Source organism: Leptonychotes weddellii, chromosome 8, assembly GCF_054177405.1.
Source record: "Leptonychotes weddellii isolate Sample4059 chromosome 8, ASM5417740v2, whole genome shotgun sequence".
NCBI classification, from domain to species: Eukaryota; Metazoa; Chordata; class Mammalia; order Carnivora; family Phocidae; genus Leptonychotes; species Leptonychotes weddellii.
This window is the reverse complement of record NC_138376.1, coordinates 122813026-122829385: the sequence shown is the minus strand read 5'-3', so window position 1 is coordinate 122829385 and position 16360 is coordinate 122813026. Positions and strand designations below refer to the sequence as shown.

Below are 16360 nucleotides of genomic sequence, written 5' to 3'. Positions count from 1 at the left end.
CCAAGGTGAGGCGAGATGGGTGTCTCTCAATTCTTTGTCTCTCTTGTCATTTAATCAGAGGTGGATTTTCCGGGAAGCTGGTAAAGCTCAAGCTCCGGCCCCCCCCTGCTTGCACGGCATGTCCAAGGCACCGTACCTGATGTCGTATTTGTTCTCTTAAAAAGGTCTCCACGAGCTGTATAAATGTCAAGTCCTTAATATATGAAGATGCGTGTATGTGGAAATCTAGAAATCTAGAAGACCTGAAGCCTACCCAACATAGGAGCAAGGGGAATGAGCTTCATCTTGCTACCAAAAACCCCCCAAAAGTGCAGTTTCAGAATCCAAGTTAAACACTGACATCGTAATTTAAGCCATGATTTCTATGGCTTAAACTTGACCTTTTTTTATGGAAGGGTAAAGAAATGAGAATTAAGATTATTACATTGTTAGAGATCCTACTCATAGCAATTGTTATCCTTTTTGTTGGACCAAAAGCAACTATTTATTTAGCACTTACTCTGGGCCAGTCTGACAAGGGCTCTGCATACATTACCTCAGTCTTCATTACAACATTGTGAAATAAGTACGCCCATTTTACAGATGAGGAGGGCAAGGCTTGGAGAAATCATACTCCAATTCAGGGCTGTTTAACTTCAAAGCCTTATGCTTTATTCAGGCAGAAAAGCTAAGAAGTTAGAATCTCCCATTATCTTGGCTGAATAATCTTTTTCTTACACGGATTCTAACTTCATAGTAGATCCTTAATATCCAGTGCACATTTTCCCGTCTAATCTCTCCTCTTGCCAAGAAATGCATTTGCAGGTTAAGGAAGCTTAACCGAAAGAAATTTAAATTAGATCCCAACTAACTTACTTTTTTTTCCTTTAATTTAAAAGTATATTTATGTCCCATGTCGAAACTAGAAATTATGGGTGATCAAAACAACCTGAATCTATGAAGTAGATTCAGAGCAAAACAGTAATAAACCGTCACAAATTTACAAGCCACAGAAGCAAGCAAACAAATGCAATAAACCCAATATAAATACAATCAAGACAAACATCACCTTAAAAAAATTCACACCATATAACTTTTAGATAGTGGTTTTGATTTGATTTGATTTTTAACTAAGTCTCAATGACTTCCTCCATTCCATTTAGATTACATTTTAAATGTATGCTATTCAATAAATTAGAAGTCATCCTCTGTCTAATTTATCACTGTTTTTGTCTCCCACCTTCTCCAGGTCACTAATTTAGGAAAAGTTACAATCACTGTAATCTCTACCCGCCTCGCCCTCGGAACAACCTACCTGAAAGGCTGGACTCGGATACTCTCCTACCTTTGCATCTGCTTCACGAGAAGAGACAGGGGCGCCTGTCCTGGAGAGAAAGAAGTCAATTTTTCTTCACCTTGGAACAACTGACGCATTTCTCTTTCCTTCCTGTCAGGCCAGAGCTGAAGCAGTGCACTCTCAGGGCCCGCCCCAGGGCGTCTGCGGCTGTCCCCACATCACCCAGGACCCCAGGGGCGAAGCCACCCGAAGCCACACCCAGGGGCTCTTTCAAGCCAACAGTTTACATCTTTAGCTGGAGGACAGACGAAGCTGACCCTCCTGAAACCCTAAACCGTTTCACTCCTACCAAGGAAACCTCAAGAGAGACTAGAGGCTTCAAATATTCAAATGTGTTCACCTTTGCAAGGGGTTTCACATTGACCTCAAGTGTGAATGACTAACTACATTTCAAAGAACAGCTGTGAACTGGAGAATAACAAGCCCGGCATCAACTTTTTTTGGGGGGGGAAGGGGGTACATTTTGCTGAAGTATAGCATACATATAGAATAGGATACAATTGTAAGCACAAGCTTGTTAAGTTTTCCCAAAGTGAACACACCCCTACCAAGAAACAGAACTATAACAGCACCCCGGAAACCCCTTCATCTGCCCTTCCAGACACTACCTCCCCCCCAAAGATAACTGTTATCCTGACCTCTGACACCATTGATTCATTGTCCCGTTTTGGCACTTTGTGTAAATGAACGTATATAATATTAACTCTTTTGTATCTGGCTTTTAGGTCAGCATGCTTATGAGATCCAACCACACTATTGCACGAGCTGTCAGAAAACCGACCTCTGTGCTTCGGAGCCAAAATATAACACCAAGACAGAGTTGGGAATAAAGAGGAACAATAGCTTTATTACTTTGCCGGGCAAAGGAGGATGCAGCAGGTTATCTCCTTCAAGAAACTGCCAGCCTGGGGCGCCTGGGTGGCTCAGTCGGTTAGGCATCTGCCTTCAGCTCAGGTCACGATCCCAGGGTTCTGGGATCGAGTCCCGCATCAGGCTCCCTGCTCCGTGGGGAGCCTGCTTCTCCCAATCTCAATCTCTCTCTCTCTCTCTCTCTCTGTCTCTCTGTGTCTCACGAATAAATAAAATCTTTAAAAAAAGAAAAAAAGAAACTGCCAGCCCGCCTGGAGGAAGGGGCTGGGGGGTTTTGTAGGGAAATACAGGAGCTAGCTGATTGTGACAGGAATTGTGTACTTGCTGTCAGCCTCCTTTGTCATGTTTTAGGCTGGTACTGGGTTCCTGAAATAAAAGACTACGAAGGGAGGAGGGCAGGTTTGCGGAGGAGAGGAAAAAGTTACTTTAAAATTGAGTTTTGCTGAAGCGTTAGCGCAGCCATTTTGATGTTTGTTCAACTTTAGGTTTTTCAGTGGTTTCACACATAGTTATAGTTTGTTCATTCCTGTTGTGGCATTATAGTGTATGGATTTATACAAAGTTTCTCTATTGTACTATTTATTGATGGGCATTTGTGCTATGCATCATGTGGGCTAGTATGAATGGTGCTCTTATGAACATTCTTACATGGTGTCTGGGTGAATACTTGTCTGTGTTTCTGCCGGCTCTGGGCCTTGAAATGGAATTGTTAGCGTATGCGCAATAGGAGTGGCTGCTGCCCAACAGTCTCCCGAAGTGGATGCACCTATTTACGCTACCAGAAACAAGTTCCAGTTGCTCGACATTCCCTCAACACTTGATATTATTTGCCTTTATTTTATCCATTCTGGTCGGTGTGTTGGGATCCCGTTATGGTTTGATTTTCATTCCCCTGATATTTAGGGCAGCTGAGAAATTTGAGCATTATTTTATATGTTTATTGGTCATGTGGTGCAGGGCCTGTTCAAGTCTTTTGCCTATTTTACTACTGGCTTATCTGTTATTGACTTATAGAAGTTCTTTATACATGTAGGATTGGAGTCCTCTGTCAAATATTTATATTACATAGATCTTCTTCCACTCTGTGGACTTGTTTTTCCATTTTCTTACGGGGCTCTTTTGAGGGTCTCAGATTCACTTGTGAGGGTGAGCTAGTGTGAATTCTAATGGAGAGAATGATTCAGGCAAGTCAGATGACGACCAAAGATAAGATGCACTGTGTGACCTTGGGAGTCACCAGATCTCTCTGAACACTATTGGGCCTGGCTTTCCTCAACTGTAAATGAGGTTCACTTTGCTCATTCCTCTGGCTCTTCAATTCTGAAATCTCATTCCTCTGTGGCCTGGGGACGTTGACCTGAGATGGTGCATTCTACCAGGTGAGGAGCAGGGGTGGTCAGGAGGGCGGTAGTGGGCTGTGACGAGAGGCAAGAGTGAATTTAAAAGGCAAGCTTTGGGGTGAGACAGAGCAGACTGACCTTGAGCAAACCATGTGGCCTTTCAGAGCCATTTCCCGGTGAGGGTCACAAGCTTCCCTCCTCGTTTTTGAGTTCATTCCATTCATTCACAGACATTTATTATGCACATCAGGCACTGCTGGAGTGACCATGGTTGGGGACTCCTGGCCCAAGAAGATCTCTGATACATAAAAACTATTTAGTAGTCATAGTATTATTTGTAGCTTAAGATACTAAGTGAATCCATTTAGGAATATTTCGAAGAAAATGTTTCTAGAATGAGGGTACCCTATAATAATTATTTCCAAAGTAGGTATATTACTTAGCTAGAGCTGCTGGAACAAATACCATACACCGTGTGGCTTAAACCACAGAAATTCATTTCCTCATAATTCTGGAGTCTAGAAGTTCAAGATCAAGGTGTTGGCAGGATTTTTTTTCCCCCCTTGGAAGGCTCTGTCCTTGGCCTGTGGAGATGATTGTCTCTGTGTATTCTTCACAAGATCTCTCTGTGCCTGTCTGGGTCCTAATCTCTTCCTCTTATAAGGCTGCAGTCCTACTGGATTAGGGCCCACCCATATGACCTCATTTTAACTTAACTGTCTATTTAAAGACCCCACCTTCAAATACGCTTTATTTGCAAATACAGAATGTCACATTCTGAGGTACTGGGGGTTAGGACTTCAAAATATGAATTTGAGGAGGGACACACTTTAGACTGCAACAGCAGGATATAGTAAGAAAATATTAGAACTTCCATTTACATTTATTTTTTAAAAAGCTAGAACTTAAACTTGATTAATACATAATAAATGGATTCATAGTTTAACATCTCACAATGGAAATAAATGTAACTTTGGGATACATGCTCAAAAATTGTTCCTGCTAGAGCGGCAAAATTAAAGAAGTTTGGAGACCACTGGCCTAAGGCCTCGGGCTACTGTGGACAGCGGGGAAGAGTTGCCAAGATGGGTGTTGAGGGGCGCTGGCTGGCTCAGTTGGTGGAGCAGGCAACTCTTGATCTTGGGGTTGTGAGTTCGAGCCCCACATTGGGTATAGAGATGACTTAAAAATAAAATCTTTAAAAGAAAAAGAGATGGGTGTTGAAATTGAGCAGGTATCAATTAGATCCCATCTGAAACTAAAGCAAGGTGACACAGGGCCAACCTGGGGGTTAGACCAAAGTAGCAGTGGAAGAAGAGAGCGCCGGAATTGGTGAGCGGCCAGGAGTCAGGCAAAGAGAGTGAACGTGATAAATCACCAAGAGAAACCTTCTGAACACACTGTGTGGCAGGCTGCAGCCCTTTTCTTCCTTAAGTGGCCCTACCTGTAAACTCAAGCTGGTCAAGAGACTTGCTCTGGATGACAAAATGTGAGCAGAGGTGACCTCTGCCTCTTATGAGCAGTGCCTCCTGGCTAGCACACGGGCCACCATTCCCTGTCCCTTCCTCCTCCCTCACTGATTCTGGCATGGAGAAGACACGGGACGGAGCCATAGCAGATGCTTGATGGGCATGTTGTATGAGTGACAAATGCAGCTTTGTTGTTATCAACCCCCAAGAGTCGAGGGCCATTTGTTTCTGCAGCTAACCCAGCCTATGCTGACTGATCTAGCATACTTTTTCATATACACAGAACTGAGCAACTATTTAATACCTACTAGAGCATAAAAATCGGGGCGCCTAGGTGGCTCAGTTGGCTAAGTGTCTGCCTTCAGCTCAGGTCATGGTCCCAGGGTCCTGCTTCTCCCTCTACTTCTGTCCCTCCCCACACTCATGCTCTCTCTCTCTCTCTCAAATAAATAAATAAAATCTTAAAAAAAAAAAAATCAACCAGTCAAGAAGAAAGGCCAGCTGGAGGCCCCTACTGTGCCGTAAGTTATCCTTTAGTTGTTAGATCTTGGGCACTTGGGGTCTCAGGGGTGGGGCGGAGGTAGCCAGGGTCAGGAGGAAGAGGGACCCAAGGGGCTTGGAGCGACTGCCATTTCCAGGTGGTACGGAGGGGTTGCAGTCCTATCTGGTAGCACTTCCCAGCTGACAGCAGATCTAAGTACTGGCATTTCTTAGCTAATCTGGTTCCCATGTAATTTCATAGCAGAGGACTCTCACTTTAGATATGTGTCAGCCACAGGTTTATTTTCTTTTCCATTACAGCACTAAATTCCTCAGGTCTGAGTGTTGGGCACTGTCACCTTTGCCATCGAATTATTATTATTATTATTATTATTATTGACTTAGTGTGACTCCATGGTACATCTAAGTAACAAACTCATGGGCACAGGGAAAGGCAGGAAAACTCGAACGTCCACAAGATCGGATTTGGATGGTGAGGGGCTGAAGATCACAGACAATACTGCGAGACCCAATCATGCCTGGTAATACTCTTTTCTCAGGAGACACGGCTGTGACTAGTAGGCCCACACTTGCTAAATAAAGGCACTGCCAATGCCTATTTTAAAGAGTTTGTATTTAAGAGATTTTACTTGGAGGAAGAAAGCACACCACATCTGACAACCTACGGCCAACCCCCACCTTGAAAAACAAACCAGAGATTCACTCCACTGACTTACTGCACAGAAACTAAATGTTATTCTAAAATATGGCTGAATACCAGAGATTTATGAGCAGCTATGAGTCGGTGTGTTTGTACTTCAGTACTTGTGATGGACATTTATTCTTGGCGGATTGAGCATGCTGGAAATGGCAGCTAGTGGACTGCCAACTGCCCTAGTGATTTTAAATTCCTTAGCCCCACAGAGTGTATACATCCATTAGGCAGAATATCCTACCATATCACTGAATTTTTCCAAGCACTACATCACTCAGCCTAGAGAATTCCAGCCGTCCTGTTTACAGAAAGTTGTTTCTAAAAATTTGCCATAGAGATCATATCTCAGTAAACTTTGTAGCCTCAGCTCCAGCTCAGAGGCTTACACACAGTGAGTGTTCCATGTACGTGTGTTGAACAAGTGGACAAACAGTTCGGAAGATAAACAGACCAATTTATCCATTTCTGGGGGCAGACTCAATAGGCCATATGCCAAGATCATTTAATGAATGGTCTTTGATAAAGTTGGAGAGCAGTACCCAATGCACAGAAGCTAAAGTCATGTAAAATTTTTTTAAAAATTCACATTTACATGTTTTCTGTTGATTTATGCACATGCTGGTGAGTTTCAGTTACAACACAAAGTCTGTGCATTACTAATGTACCAACCCAGCAGCCATTCATAACTCATTTGAATTAGGAAGTTCCTAAAAGGCTGTGGAGCAATGTCTTTTCTTTTTTTTTTTTTTTTTTAAAGATTTTATTTATTTATTTGACAGAGAGAGACACAGCGAGAGAGGGAACACAAGCAGGGGGTGTGGGAGAGGGAGAAGCAGGCTTCCCGCGGAGCAGGGAGGACCCTGGGATCATGACCTGAGCTGAAGGCAGACGCTTAATGACGGAGCCACCCAGGCACCCCGGAAAGCAATTTCTAAAAGATGTCTCAAACCTCACAACATTCAAATGCAGATTGGCACTCAGAACCTGTTCACTCTGGCTTTGCATATAATTCTAAGACACTTACCTAGTGGGCTTCCAGGTCCACCGCAGAAGAGCCAGAGAAAACTGGAAGACGGTGAAAAGACCCTTTTGGCTCAGGAGCGTGGTGCCGCTGGGGGCCCAGAACCAGGCAGGCAGAAGGACACCTAAAATGGGATCTCAGGTGAAGCTGGGAATGTCAGGAAGCCAAGACAAAGAAATGTCAGAATTAGAATCACATGTGAGGCACAAGGCTGAACCACTAAACAGGTGAGTTGAAGCCAGATCTAGAACGGGAACAAAACGGAAAAGGAAAATACAGTTCAGAATTGTCGCTTCTCTCACCACTGGGCCCCCTGCTCACCTGCCCTCTGCTTCCCACAAGGAGGCAGGCAATGGCGTCTTTCTCCACTGGCCAGCTCTCTGCAGTTGGGCATGAGGCAGAACCGACAGATTTCCTGTGGGGAAATCATTCATTCATTCAATCAATTTTAATTATACACCCACTTGTGCCAGGCACAACTGAAGGGGTAGGGGACACAGCAGCGAATAAAATGGCTTCTGCCTGCACGGAACTTAGATTCATAGGAGAGAAACAACAAGGGTTTCTCTGATGGATTGAAAAGTGAGCTCTGTAGCTTAATTCTACCACATCTCAAGGGCTTGTGGTCAGCTCTTCCTGGGGGGATGGGAAGTAGATTTTAGCAACTGGGCTTTGGAGAGGTAAGAAGTGACAGTTTGATTTCAAGGACATAGTAAAACCAGAAAAAGCAGACCCAAAGTCAAAGATCTTAGCCTCAGAGGACATGCAAACATATGCCCATAGTCCAGCCCTTCTTGGAAAGTGCTGTACAATTACTAATTTTCAGAATGACCCCTGTATCCAAGTGTCTGTTTAGCTCAGTTTGGTTAAAGCAGCCAGGAAGTGTGCAGCATTTTACAAAATTTTCCACCCAGAATGTTTTTTTTGAATGGTCATTAAAGAAAAAAAGAAAAAACTCATTTATAGAGAAAATTTACCTCCCCAAAGGAAGGTTTCCTTCAGAGCTAAAGTTTCCTAATCCTGGATCTCCAGGAAGACTGAGAGCAATTTCTCACGCTGCTCGTCATATTCAGAAATCCCTTTACAATTTGTTACTAGATGTCTGAACCCATTTGAATGTTCAAATTAATCCACACAGTACAAGCTGGAGGGAAGGGCCGGACAGGAGAACGGCTTTTGTACATTTGTTTTGTTTTAGTTGCTGCGGTCCAGTGAGCTGCCGGGATACTGAGCGGGTTCCCAGGGAAACCACCGCGGGGAGGACCGGAGGATGGGCGAATCCCAAATCCCCAGCCCCGCTAGCCGGGCGTGGGAGGGGCCCTAGAGCGGGGCGGGTCCGGGGCGGGGGCGGGGCGAGGCGCGAGCACGAGGGGCGGAGCCTGGGTGCGCCTGCGCAGTGCGCGCTACTCAGGGAGCCGGAGGCGGCGGCGACGCGCAGGAAGGAAGATGGAAGACTACCAGGCTGGTGAGGAGGTAACGGCCGGGTCGGCGACGGGAAGGGTGGAGGCCGAGAACGCCTTGCGCGGGTGGGCGGCGGCAGCCAAGGGCGTGTGTGGGCTCCCGGGCCGCGTCCGGACGTGGGCGGCGGCAGTCCCCCGGGCAAACTGACGGTACCGGCGCCCTGTCCCGCCCTTCGCTGTGACCCCCGGCCCGGCCTGCTCGGGGCGTCGGCGCCGTGCCCAGGGGGCGGGGCTCGGGGCGGGGCAGGGGCTCCCAGCGCCGCGGCGTCGCCCCGTCGTTCTTCCGGGAGGGGCTCCGCAGCCCGGGGACTTCTTCCTGGGGGCAGGGTCTCTCCCGTCCCCGGCACCCCAGCCCCGCCGCGCCCCCTGCCCGCCCCATGCCCCTGGCCCAGCGGCGCCCAGAGTCTGGCTCCGCGCTCACCCGCCACGCCCCCGATCCGCTGCCCTCCCGCCGCCCTGCTGCCCCGCTGGACCCTGCTCCACGCAGGCGGGACCTCCGGGAGGGTGCTATCACTCGCTCCCTTTATTCGGCGGTGCAGACCACCACCCTGGACTAGGTGCTCCGCGCCCACGGGTGGGGAAGACTGAAGGCCGCGTGTGCGTCTGCTGACTGATGTAACCCACGACTCCGGAGTGACAGGCACGCGCACATGCAGTCACATCTTTCAGGTCTCGGGCTGTCTGCAAAATGCAGAAGTGCACAGTCGGAGACGCTCCCTTTGTCTGCAGGTCCACACCTTGTCTTCAGTGGGGGGCTTACATCCGCCACGGCCACCATCACTTAGGTTTCATTTTCAGTTTGAGTTTGATATGTCAGTGTGAGAACTCCTATTTTTTGGTGGGGGGGGGGAGGAATAATCTCTCATTGCCTCAGTGAAGAAGCAGGGTAGAGCATACAGTTATTTGCCAAGCAGAAGACATTTATTCTAACGGTGTGCTGTTAAAATGGCTTTCCTTCAATTTAACATGCATTCAGGGACTATAGCTGATGGATGCTATTACAGAAAAATAGTTGTCCATTTTCTTCTTGCTAAGTAATAATTCTTGTTGAAATTGAAATAGAGTCCTACATATTATGCAGCCTGTCAAAAATAAAAACTATGATGAATTTGGTGGGGTTTGATGTTTTATCATTTGTGAAACTTAGTTTAAGCAGGAATGTTTGGAAGGGAAAGAAAAAATCTAAGGCTTAGATCTGATGCTAGAGTTTCAGTTTTGATCTGATTTCCTAAGTACTACACAATGGCAGTGCCATTATCAGTGTTTGAATGCTGGAAACAACCAAGTGGATAATTTTGAGAAGACATGGTTCAGGAGCACCTAGCAAAGGAAAAACTTTTCCCTGTAAACTAATACAGGAAAATGGCTTGTATTATAGGAATATCCATAAAACTTTTTATTTTTTTAATTAAAAATTTTTTTAAAGATTTTATTTATTTATTTGACAGAGAGATACACAGCGAGAGAGGGAACACAGGCAGGGGGAGTGGGAGAGGGAGAAGCAGACTCCCTGCCGAGCAGGGAGCCCGATGCGGGGCTCGATCCCAGGACCCTGGGATCATGACCTGAGCCAAAGGCAGACGTTTAACGACTGAGCCACCCAGGCGCTCCCCATAAAACCTTTTTAAAAAAGGAAATGACACTGTAAGAGAATTAATACTGATATTTTAATTCTGGCTCCCAGCAGTGAGGTGGCTAAGGGACTTCATTATTCCAGATCTCACTTGCAGATCTGTGAATTGAAGGGGCTGAACAGAGCATCTGCTTACCAGAGATAAAGCCCTAGGCCCTTAGGAGGGTGAGACCTTGACTTCTTTCTGGTAGGCGTGCCTTAGGTATTTACTAATCCACTCCACTCTCTTCTGAACTAAGCCTTTTCTGCATAGCCTCTTAACTTCATGTAAATACTTGGACCTTTGTAAGACTACTCTCAACTCATTGTTCATATTTCCTGTAGAAGCTGAAAGTGCCCAGGGGATTCTGTATAACTGCTCTACTTTTCCACTAAAAGTCCACTGAAATGCCCCTCTTCATAGTTCAGCCATGTGGCTTGTTACACAGGGACTTTTCCGTATGGTTGAGGATCACGGAAGTCCCTTGGAAGGATCCTTTAAACCTCAAGAAATCATTTAATCTCTAAGATACTGCAAATTTTCATTGATTTGGTGAGTTGGTTTTGTCTCCAAGTATACCTTCTTCTAAGTACAGCAAGTGAGAGGGCTTCAGGCAGTCTGCTCTTGATCCTCCTGGAAAGAAGGGCATTGCTTGGACAGGGCCACAGTAGTCAGCCTCCAGCAGGGAGGAAAGCTCACTGCCAAAAGCAGGGCACTCGACTTTATTCCACCAGGATTCACAATGACTGAGGGGCTGGGGCTGCCCTCTAGAAGGAATGTCCAGAGCTAAGTACTGTTTGCAGGACTCAGAACCTTGTACCCATTCAGATGTACCCTATATAAAAAGAAAACCATCTTTAAACTCCCGCCATTAGATTACTGGTGGCAGCCCACCTTCCAGCTCCTCCTGAGGCACTGGTGGAGAATAGTTGTGCTAAGCAGCCGGTTTTGTAGTCCTGAAGTAGGACAGCATTAAGGAGGAAACAATTCTCGGGAAATAGTATAATCATTGTATATTTTATCACTAATGGTGGATAAAAACAAAAACAGAAACGTCTTAAGTTTCAAACCTCCTAATCAGTTTACATCGGGAAAAGTGTCAGCTAATTTAAACAAAAGTCAAGTAACTCATTAAACTTCTGTGTTTGTTAATGATCCTAGTAGCCAGTTGAAATGGATAGAGAGATTGAATCTAAAGTGAAGTCAGCCTTTTGGACCATGGCATGATTAAAACAAACCCAAACCCTCTAAATTATATACATATTCTAGACTCCTCTGACTGCCTCTCACCAGCTCTGTGATCCTCAGAGCCACTCGGCATTTCTGAGTCTCTGTAGTGTTTTCCTTGGTAAAAGGAAAAGTTTAGTTTGGTTATTTCTAAGTCGTCATTTCTGAATTATGTTCATTACCTAAATTTGCATTAATCAATGCAGTGGAAACCGATCTTTTAAAGCCATCAAACTTAACTAGTTTTCTTGCTTACAGACTGCTTTTGTTGTTGATGAAGTGAGCAACATTGTAAAAGAGGTAAGAGGAAGAATGCTTATTTTTAAAATGTTGATTAATGGCTTTATGAGTGAAAATAATGTGTTTTAAATACTGTCTTGGAATTGTTTCAAATGAACCTGTGTGTTTTGGCATTTCAAATAACAGTTTTCTTCAGTGAATATGTAGATAAGAATTACTCCCATATTATGTAAATTATGTATTTTAAACCAGACAGGAAATGTTATATACTAGCATTATTATTGAATATTACTAAGGCTTGATTCTATAACCTTTTAACATAAAAGACTCATGGTCATGGTACACAAGTAAATATTTCTGGTGTTGAATAAAGAGTGAATATAAAAAAAATTGAGTAACTTCCAGTTACTTAAGACCTGATGATCCAGTTGGGGCTTACCTATTTATTTTTCTTATATTCCTAAACTACCTATTTTGCCATTATTGACCATGGTACCTCCCTTAGATGATGGCAGTGGAAGACAAAATAGGGTATTTGTTCTTCATTCATTGGAAAAATACATATCAAGGGGGCATTAGGGACAGACCATCAAGGGGTTTACAGTATGGGGCAGGACCAGGCAGGCACTTAAGAAATCATCACACTGGAAAATGTAAATGTGGATTCCCTGTGTGGTAACTGCCACAGTACATGGTGCTATGAGGGATTTGACGCACCTGGTGAGTTCACAGCTAGAATCTGGAGAATGAGTAGGAATAGCGTTAACTCAGCAAAAAGAGGGCGCAAACATTCCGGAAGTGGGTGTATGCAAAGGCCCTGTGGTGGGACTGTGTATGGTGTGTTTGAGGGACTGAAATGAGGCAGATGGGGCTGGAATAGTGCAGAGTGCTGGGGGAACCTGGGGCAGGAATGAGGCCAGAAAGATTTTCTTTAGTCCCTTCTCTTCCTGTGTAAATTGAGCACAGACTGTGAAGCCAGCGGCCAGAGGAAAGCCATTAGGTGATCTAAGTTTAAAGTACCAGCTGAGATTATGTGTGTAATTTGGAATTGACTCTAATGCAAATTATTATCTAATGCCAGAGTGATCAAGAACCACAACCTATTTTTGTGACCAACACCAAAAAGCAAAATGATTTTGTTCTACCATATACATTATTCACCATCACAGATGATTTTCTAGTTGTTGTGCAGGATCTGTAACAGTTTGCTTTTGTTTTTACACAGGGTGTTTCTTATGGAACACGGTGTGTTGAGGGGGCAGGAAGGTGGTGGCACCACAGTCGAACTGTGAGAAGTGGGGACAGGTCCCCTGTGATCTCACTTGTTTTCAGCGTCATCTTTGACTCAGTTGCCAGGCAACAAGTACAGTTGAAAGTAGACTCTCCCAGTCTCCATGAAAGCATGAAGTAGTACTGCTGTGGTACTCTCACGTGGTCCACCAGCCTCAACAGCTTTTTTGCCCCCGGCAATAGGTTAATTCTTCCCTTGCGCTCTTGTAAGGATCAGGTAGTAATAAATTTGGGTGAGTCCAGAATTGGAGGGGAGTTTTCCTCCCTCCCTGAAAAACAGTGCATTCCAAAGTGTATGTGTAGAGAGTTGCCAAAGTTAGAGGTTTAGCTTGACTGATGCCCCCCACTTCTTTCACCAATATCCAGATCTAGTAATAACTGGGTCCTTTTAAACCAGGAATGCCTATGTCCCCACAACCTCATTTTATGCTCTGAGTTGGGAAGGGAGCAGAACAGGTCAGAGGATGAGAAGGAGCTATGACAATGACAATGGGGGGACGGGGGTGCAGAGGGAAGGCCAGAAGCTAAACGAGGTGTATTTAATGTGACTGCTCAGAGTCCCAGGATAAATAGGTAGAAATCAGGGTGCGATTATAGGTAGCACTTAGTTCCTCAAAAGCAAGGTCACTGGGCTTTTGTCCCAGACAGTAGACCCTAATCCATCTCCAGTGTGCACAACTCAGATCCCAGGACTGTTCTCTGCATGTCTGAGGACAGAACTGAGCCCTCACCAAATTATTTTAGGTCATAACTGTCATCGGAATTCACGTTTCTGGTTTCCAGCTAGAAAAGGGGTAGAGAAGAAAGCTGCTTAGAGGCAGGCACACTGGCATCAACATAAAGAGGCTCAGAAAACCACAGAATGGTAATAGCCTAACTACAAACTTGAGCAAGAGCAGGGGCAAGCAGCCGTACGTATTCCTGAGTAACCTCTGAGCTACACAGCATGAACCCTCACCGGGATGCAGCACAGAAAGAGACTATTTCAAATAGAAAAATTCATCATAACCTTAAAATAAAATAGTACAAAAAATAAGTTTTGTGTAATATATAGGGCTCGTTTTCTATTTGAAAAGTGCACTTACGTGTTAACATATTCCCAGAAAATGCTGAGTAAAGGAAATATTTTTGAACACAAGATTATTTGCATAGGTTTGTACGTTGTCGGTTGTACAACCTAGTAAAGATTTTTCTGTCTGCTATACTTTTAAGGATGGGCAAAGGAAGTATTTTCTAGCCTCAGTAGGAACAAAAATTATCATCTCCAGGTACCAACTGCAACAGTCAACAGTACATTCAGTCAACATGTTTTTAAAATTTGACAGATCCTATGTAACTGTGGATTTTAGAAAATGAATATAAAACTTACTTAACGAACGAGGACATTGTTCAACAAAGGTGTACCTGCAGGGGAGTGCTCGTGGCTTTTGCTCACGCTTTATGCAGCGTATAGTTCCGCAGGCTTCGGGCGAGGAGCCCCGGTACTGGCTGGAAGGCGCTGCTCGTGGGTCCTGCTAACCGTGACCTCTGCCCCGCGTTCCAGGCTATAGAGAGCGCAATCGGCGGCAATGCCTATCAGCACAGCAAAGTGAATCAGTGGACCACAAATGTCGTAGAACAAACTTTAAGCCAACTCACCAAGCTGGGAAAGCCATTTAAATACATCGGTAATGCACCTTTGCTTCTCGTATATACTGTGGGTGGTTCTTGAAATACTGCCGAGAGGAGTACTTGCTCTGGTGTCCGACCTCGAAGCGCGTGCCCAGTAGGGGCAGCTCGCCGGGTTGTGTGCGTTACCAGCCAGCCGGCCTGTTGGGCGGCTGCAGCAGTTGCAGGGTGCCCATCACTGGGTTTCCCAGCACTTCACACCCGACGCATTTAGAGCAGGCATGGGGGGAGGACAAGGGAAGGCTGTGGCGTGTCACTGTCACGGGGCCAGTCTACCCCGGCAACTGTTCCCATGAACCCCTTCCCCAGGATCTGCCCCGGAATGCTGAAAGTCGGCTGACAGGAAGGTGTGTTGCCGGGTGGGTTTCTCTAATAAACGCCTGTTTTCATTGAAGTGACCTGTGTGATTATGCAGAAGAATGGAGCGGGCTTACACACGGCCAGTTCCTGCTTCTGGGACAGCTCTACTGACGGTATGGTTTTCCCTGTGTTCCCTGAACGCTTGTCATGGGCCTTGCGCTGAAGCCTCTGCGGCGCCTCCTCGACCTTGCTGAGATCTAGATTTTTCCAGGCAGAGTTTTCTGAAACATGCTTGGCTGTTTCAGGTCTTTGAATGCATGCATATCAGAGTCACCCGTTGACACATTTTATAGAGCAGGGTCTGAGTGGCCTTCTTTATTCGTGTGCCGTAAAGAAGTCTGAGAAGTCAGGATGGCGAGCCCCCGCGTCCCCAAGTTGAGGGCCATGCCTTCTCCCCACAGGGAGCTGCACCGTGCGGTGGGAGAACAAGACCATGTACTGCATCGTCAGTGCCTTCGGGCTGTCCATCTGAACCTCCTGCGTCTGCGCACTCCTCCTCTCCCAGCGGCCGGCGGGGGTCCAGCGAACACCCTTCTCCTTCTCTTCAAGTGTTTCTCGTGGCACCCACGACGTCGATGACAGCCAGGTGACTGCCCCGTTCTGTGAACGGCACAGCCAAGTCTGAGGACGGTCATCCTGGGTGCTCAGGCCTGTGCTGCCACCCATCTTAACTCTGTTTCTTTTCAAAGGTGCTAAAAACTGAAATCTGCTAGTTTGAAACCTTCTCTACTCTCTGGATGACTCAGATACACTAATTTTCCATACTTTGTACTTTGGTTAGAATAATAAATTATTCCACTTTAAAGTTTGTGTTTTTCTTCATAGTCTAAACAATACCACAAACGAGTTCTTCAGATTTCACTAGTGACTTTAGAATCTATAAAACTGCAAAAACAGAAAGGAAAAGTTAGAATTTGGCGCTGGTTCTCCCCACTGCAGGATGTGCTGCTTTGACTGTCGGGCCCAGGACCCTGCGGCTTCCGGGAGCTAGCCGGCTGGTCCCTGCTGCAGCCAGAGCTCTCGGCCGCGCACGCTGCCTGGCCCGCGGCGCGGCGGCTCCTGCCTCAGTGTCCCCGCTTGTCAGCAGGAGCCCTCCAAAAATGTGTTCGTACTGCAGGGCTTCCACCATCGCTTTCATAATCCTTTTGTGTCCACAATTAGGCCCTTATTTATAAATCAGCAACCACGTTGGGAGGTTATCTGATTGATTTAAAGGAGGGGGAGAGGTGAGCCCCAAGCCCCAGTCTGTGACCTCACCTTCAGCGCTCATC

The 16360-nt window shown here is 45.8% G+C and overlaps 2 protein-coding genes across 8 annotated transcripts in view; one reads left to right on the top strand and one right to left on the bottom strand.

The window, feature by feature from the left end:
* The window catches only part of SYTL3 (synaptotagmin like 3), a 92876-nt gene extending 84515 nt beyond the window's left edge, over positions 1 to 8361 (bottom strand). The window contains exons 1-4 of one of the 6 annotated variants that reach the window (XM_081829236.1): positions 8209 to 8361; positions 7553 to 7646; positions 7235 to 7355; positions 1295 to 1364 (exon numbers count right to left, since the gene is read on the bottom strand). The gene's annotated coding sequence lies outside the window, so the exon portion shown is untranslated. Of the gene's footprint in view, positions 1 to 1294; positions 1705 to 7234; positions 7379 to 7552; positions 7774 to 8208 lie in introns of those variants that run through there. The other 5 variants (XM_081829235.1, XM_081829241.1, XM_081829239.1 and 2 more) reach the window with 5 other exon arrangements.
* A 226-nt stretch (positions 8362 to 8587) lies between these two features.
* DYNLT1 (dynein light chain Tctex-type 1) lies at positions 8588 to 15894 on the top strand. 2 transcript variants are annotated; one of them, XM_006739073.3, is made up of 5 exons: positions 8589 to 8704; positions 11790 to 11831; positions 14605 to 14728; positions 15125 to 15202; positions 15491 to 15894. In XM_006739073.3, the coding sequence occupies exons 1-5, from the start codon at positions 8678 to 8680 to the stop codon at positions 15559 to 15561; spliced, it is 342 nt and encodes a 113-aa protein (XP_006739136.1). In that variant the 5' UTR covers positions 8589 to 8677; the 3' UTR covers positions 15562 to 15894. The 2 variants fall into 2 exon arrangements, with proteins under 2 accessions (XP_030890140.1, XP_006739136.1); XM_031034280.2 differs by lacking the exon at positions 15491 to 15894 and having other exon boundaries at positions 8588 to 8704; positions 15145 to 15200.
* The last annotated feature ends 466 nt before the right edge of the window (positions 15895 to 16360 follow it).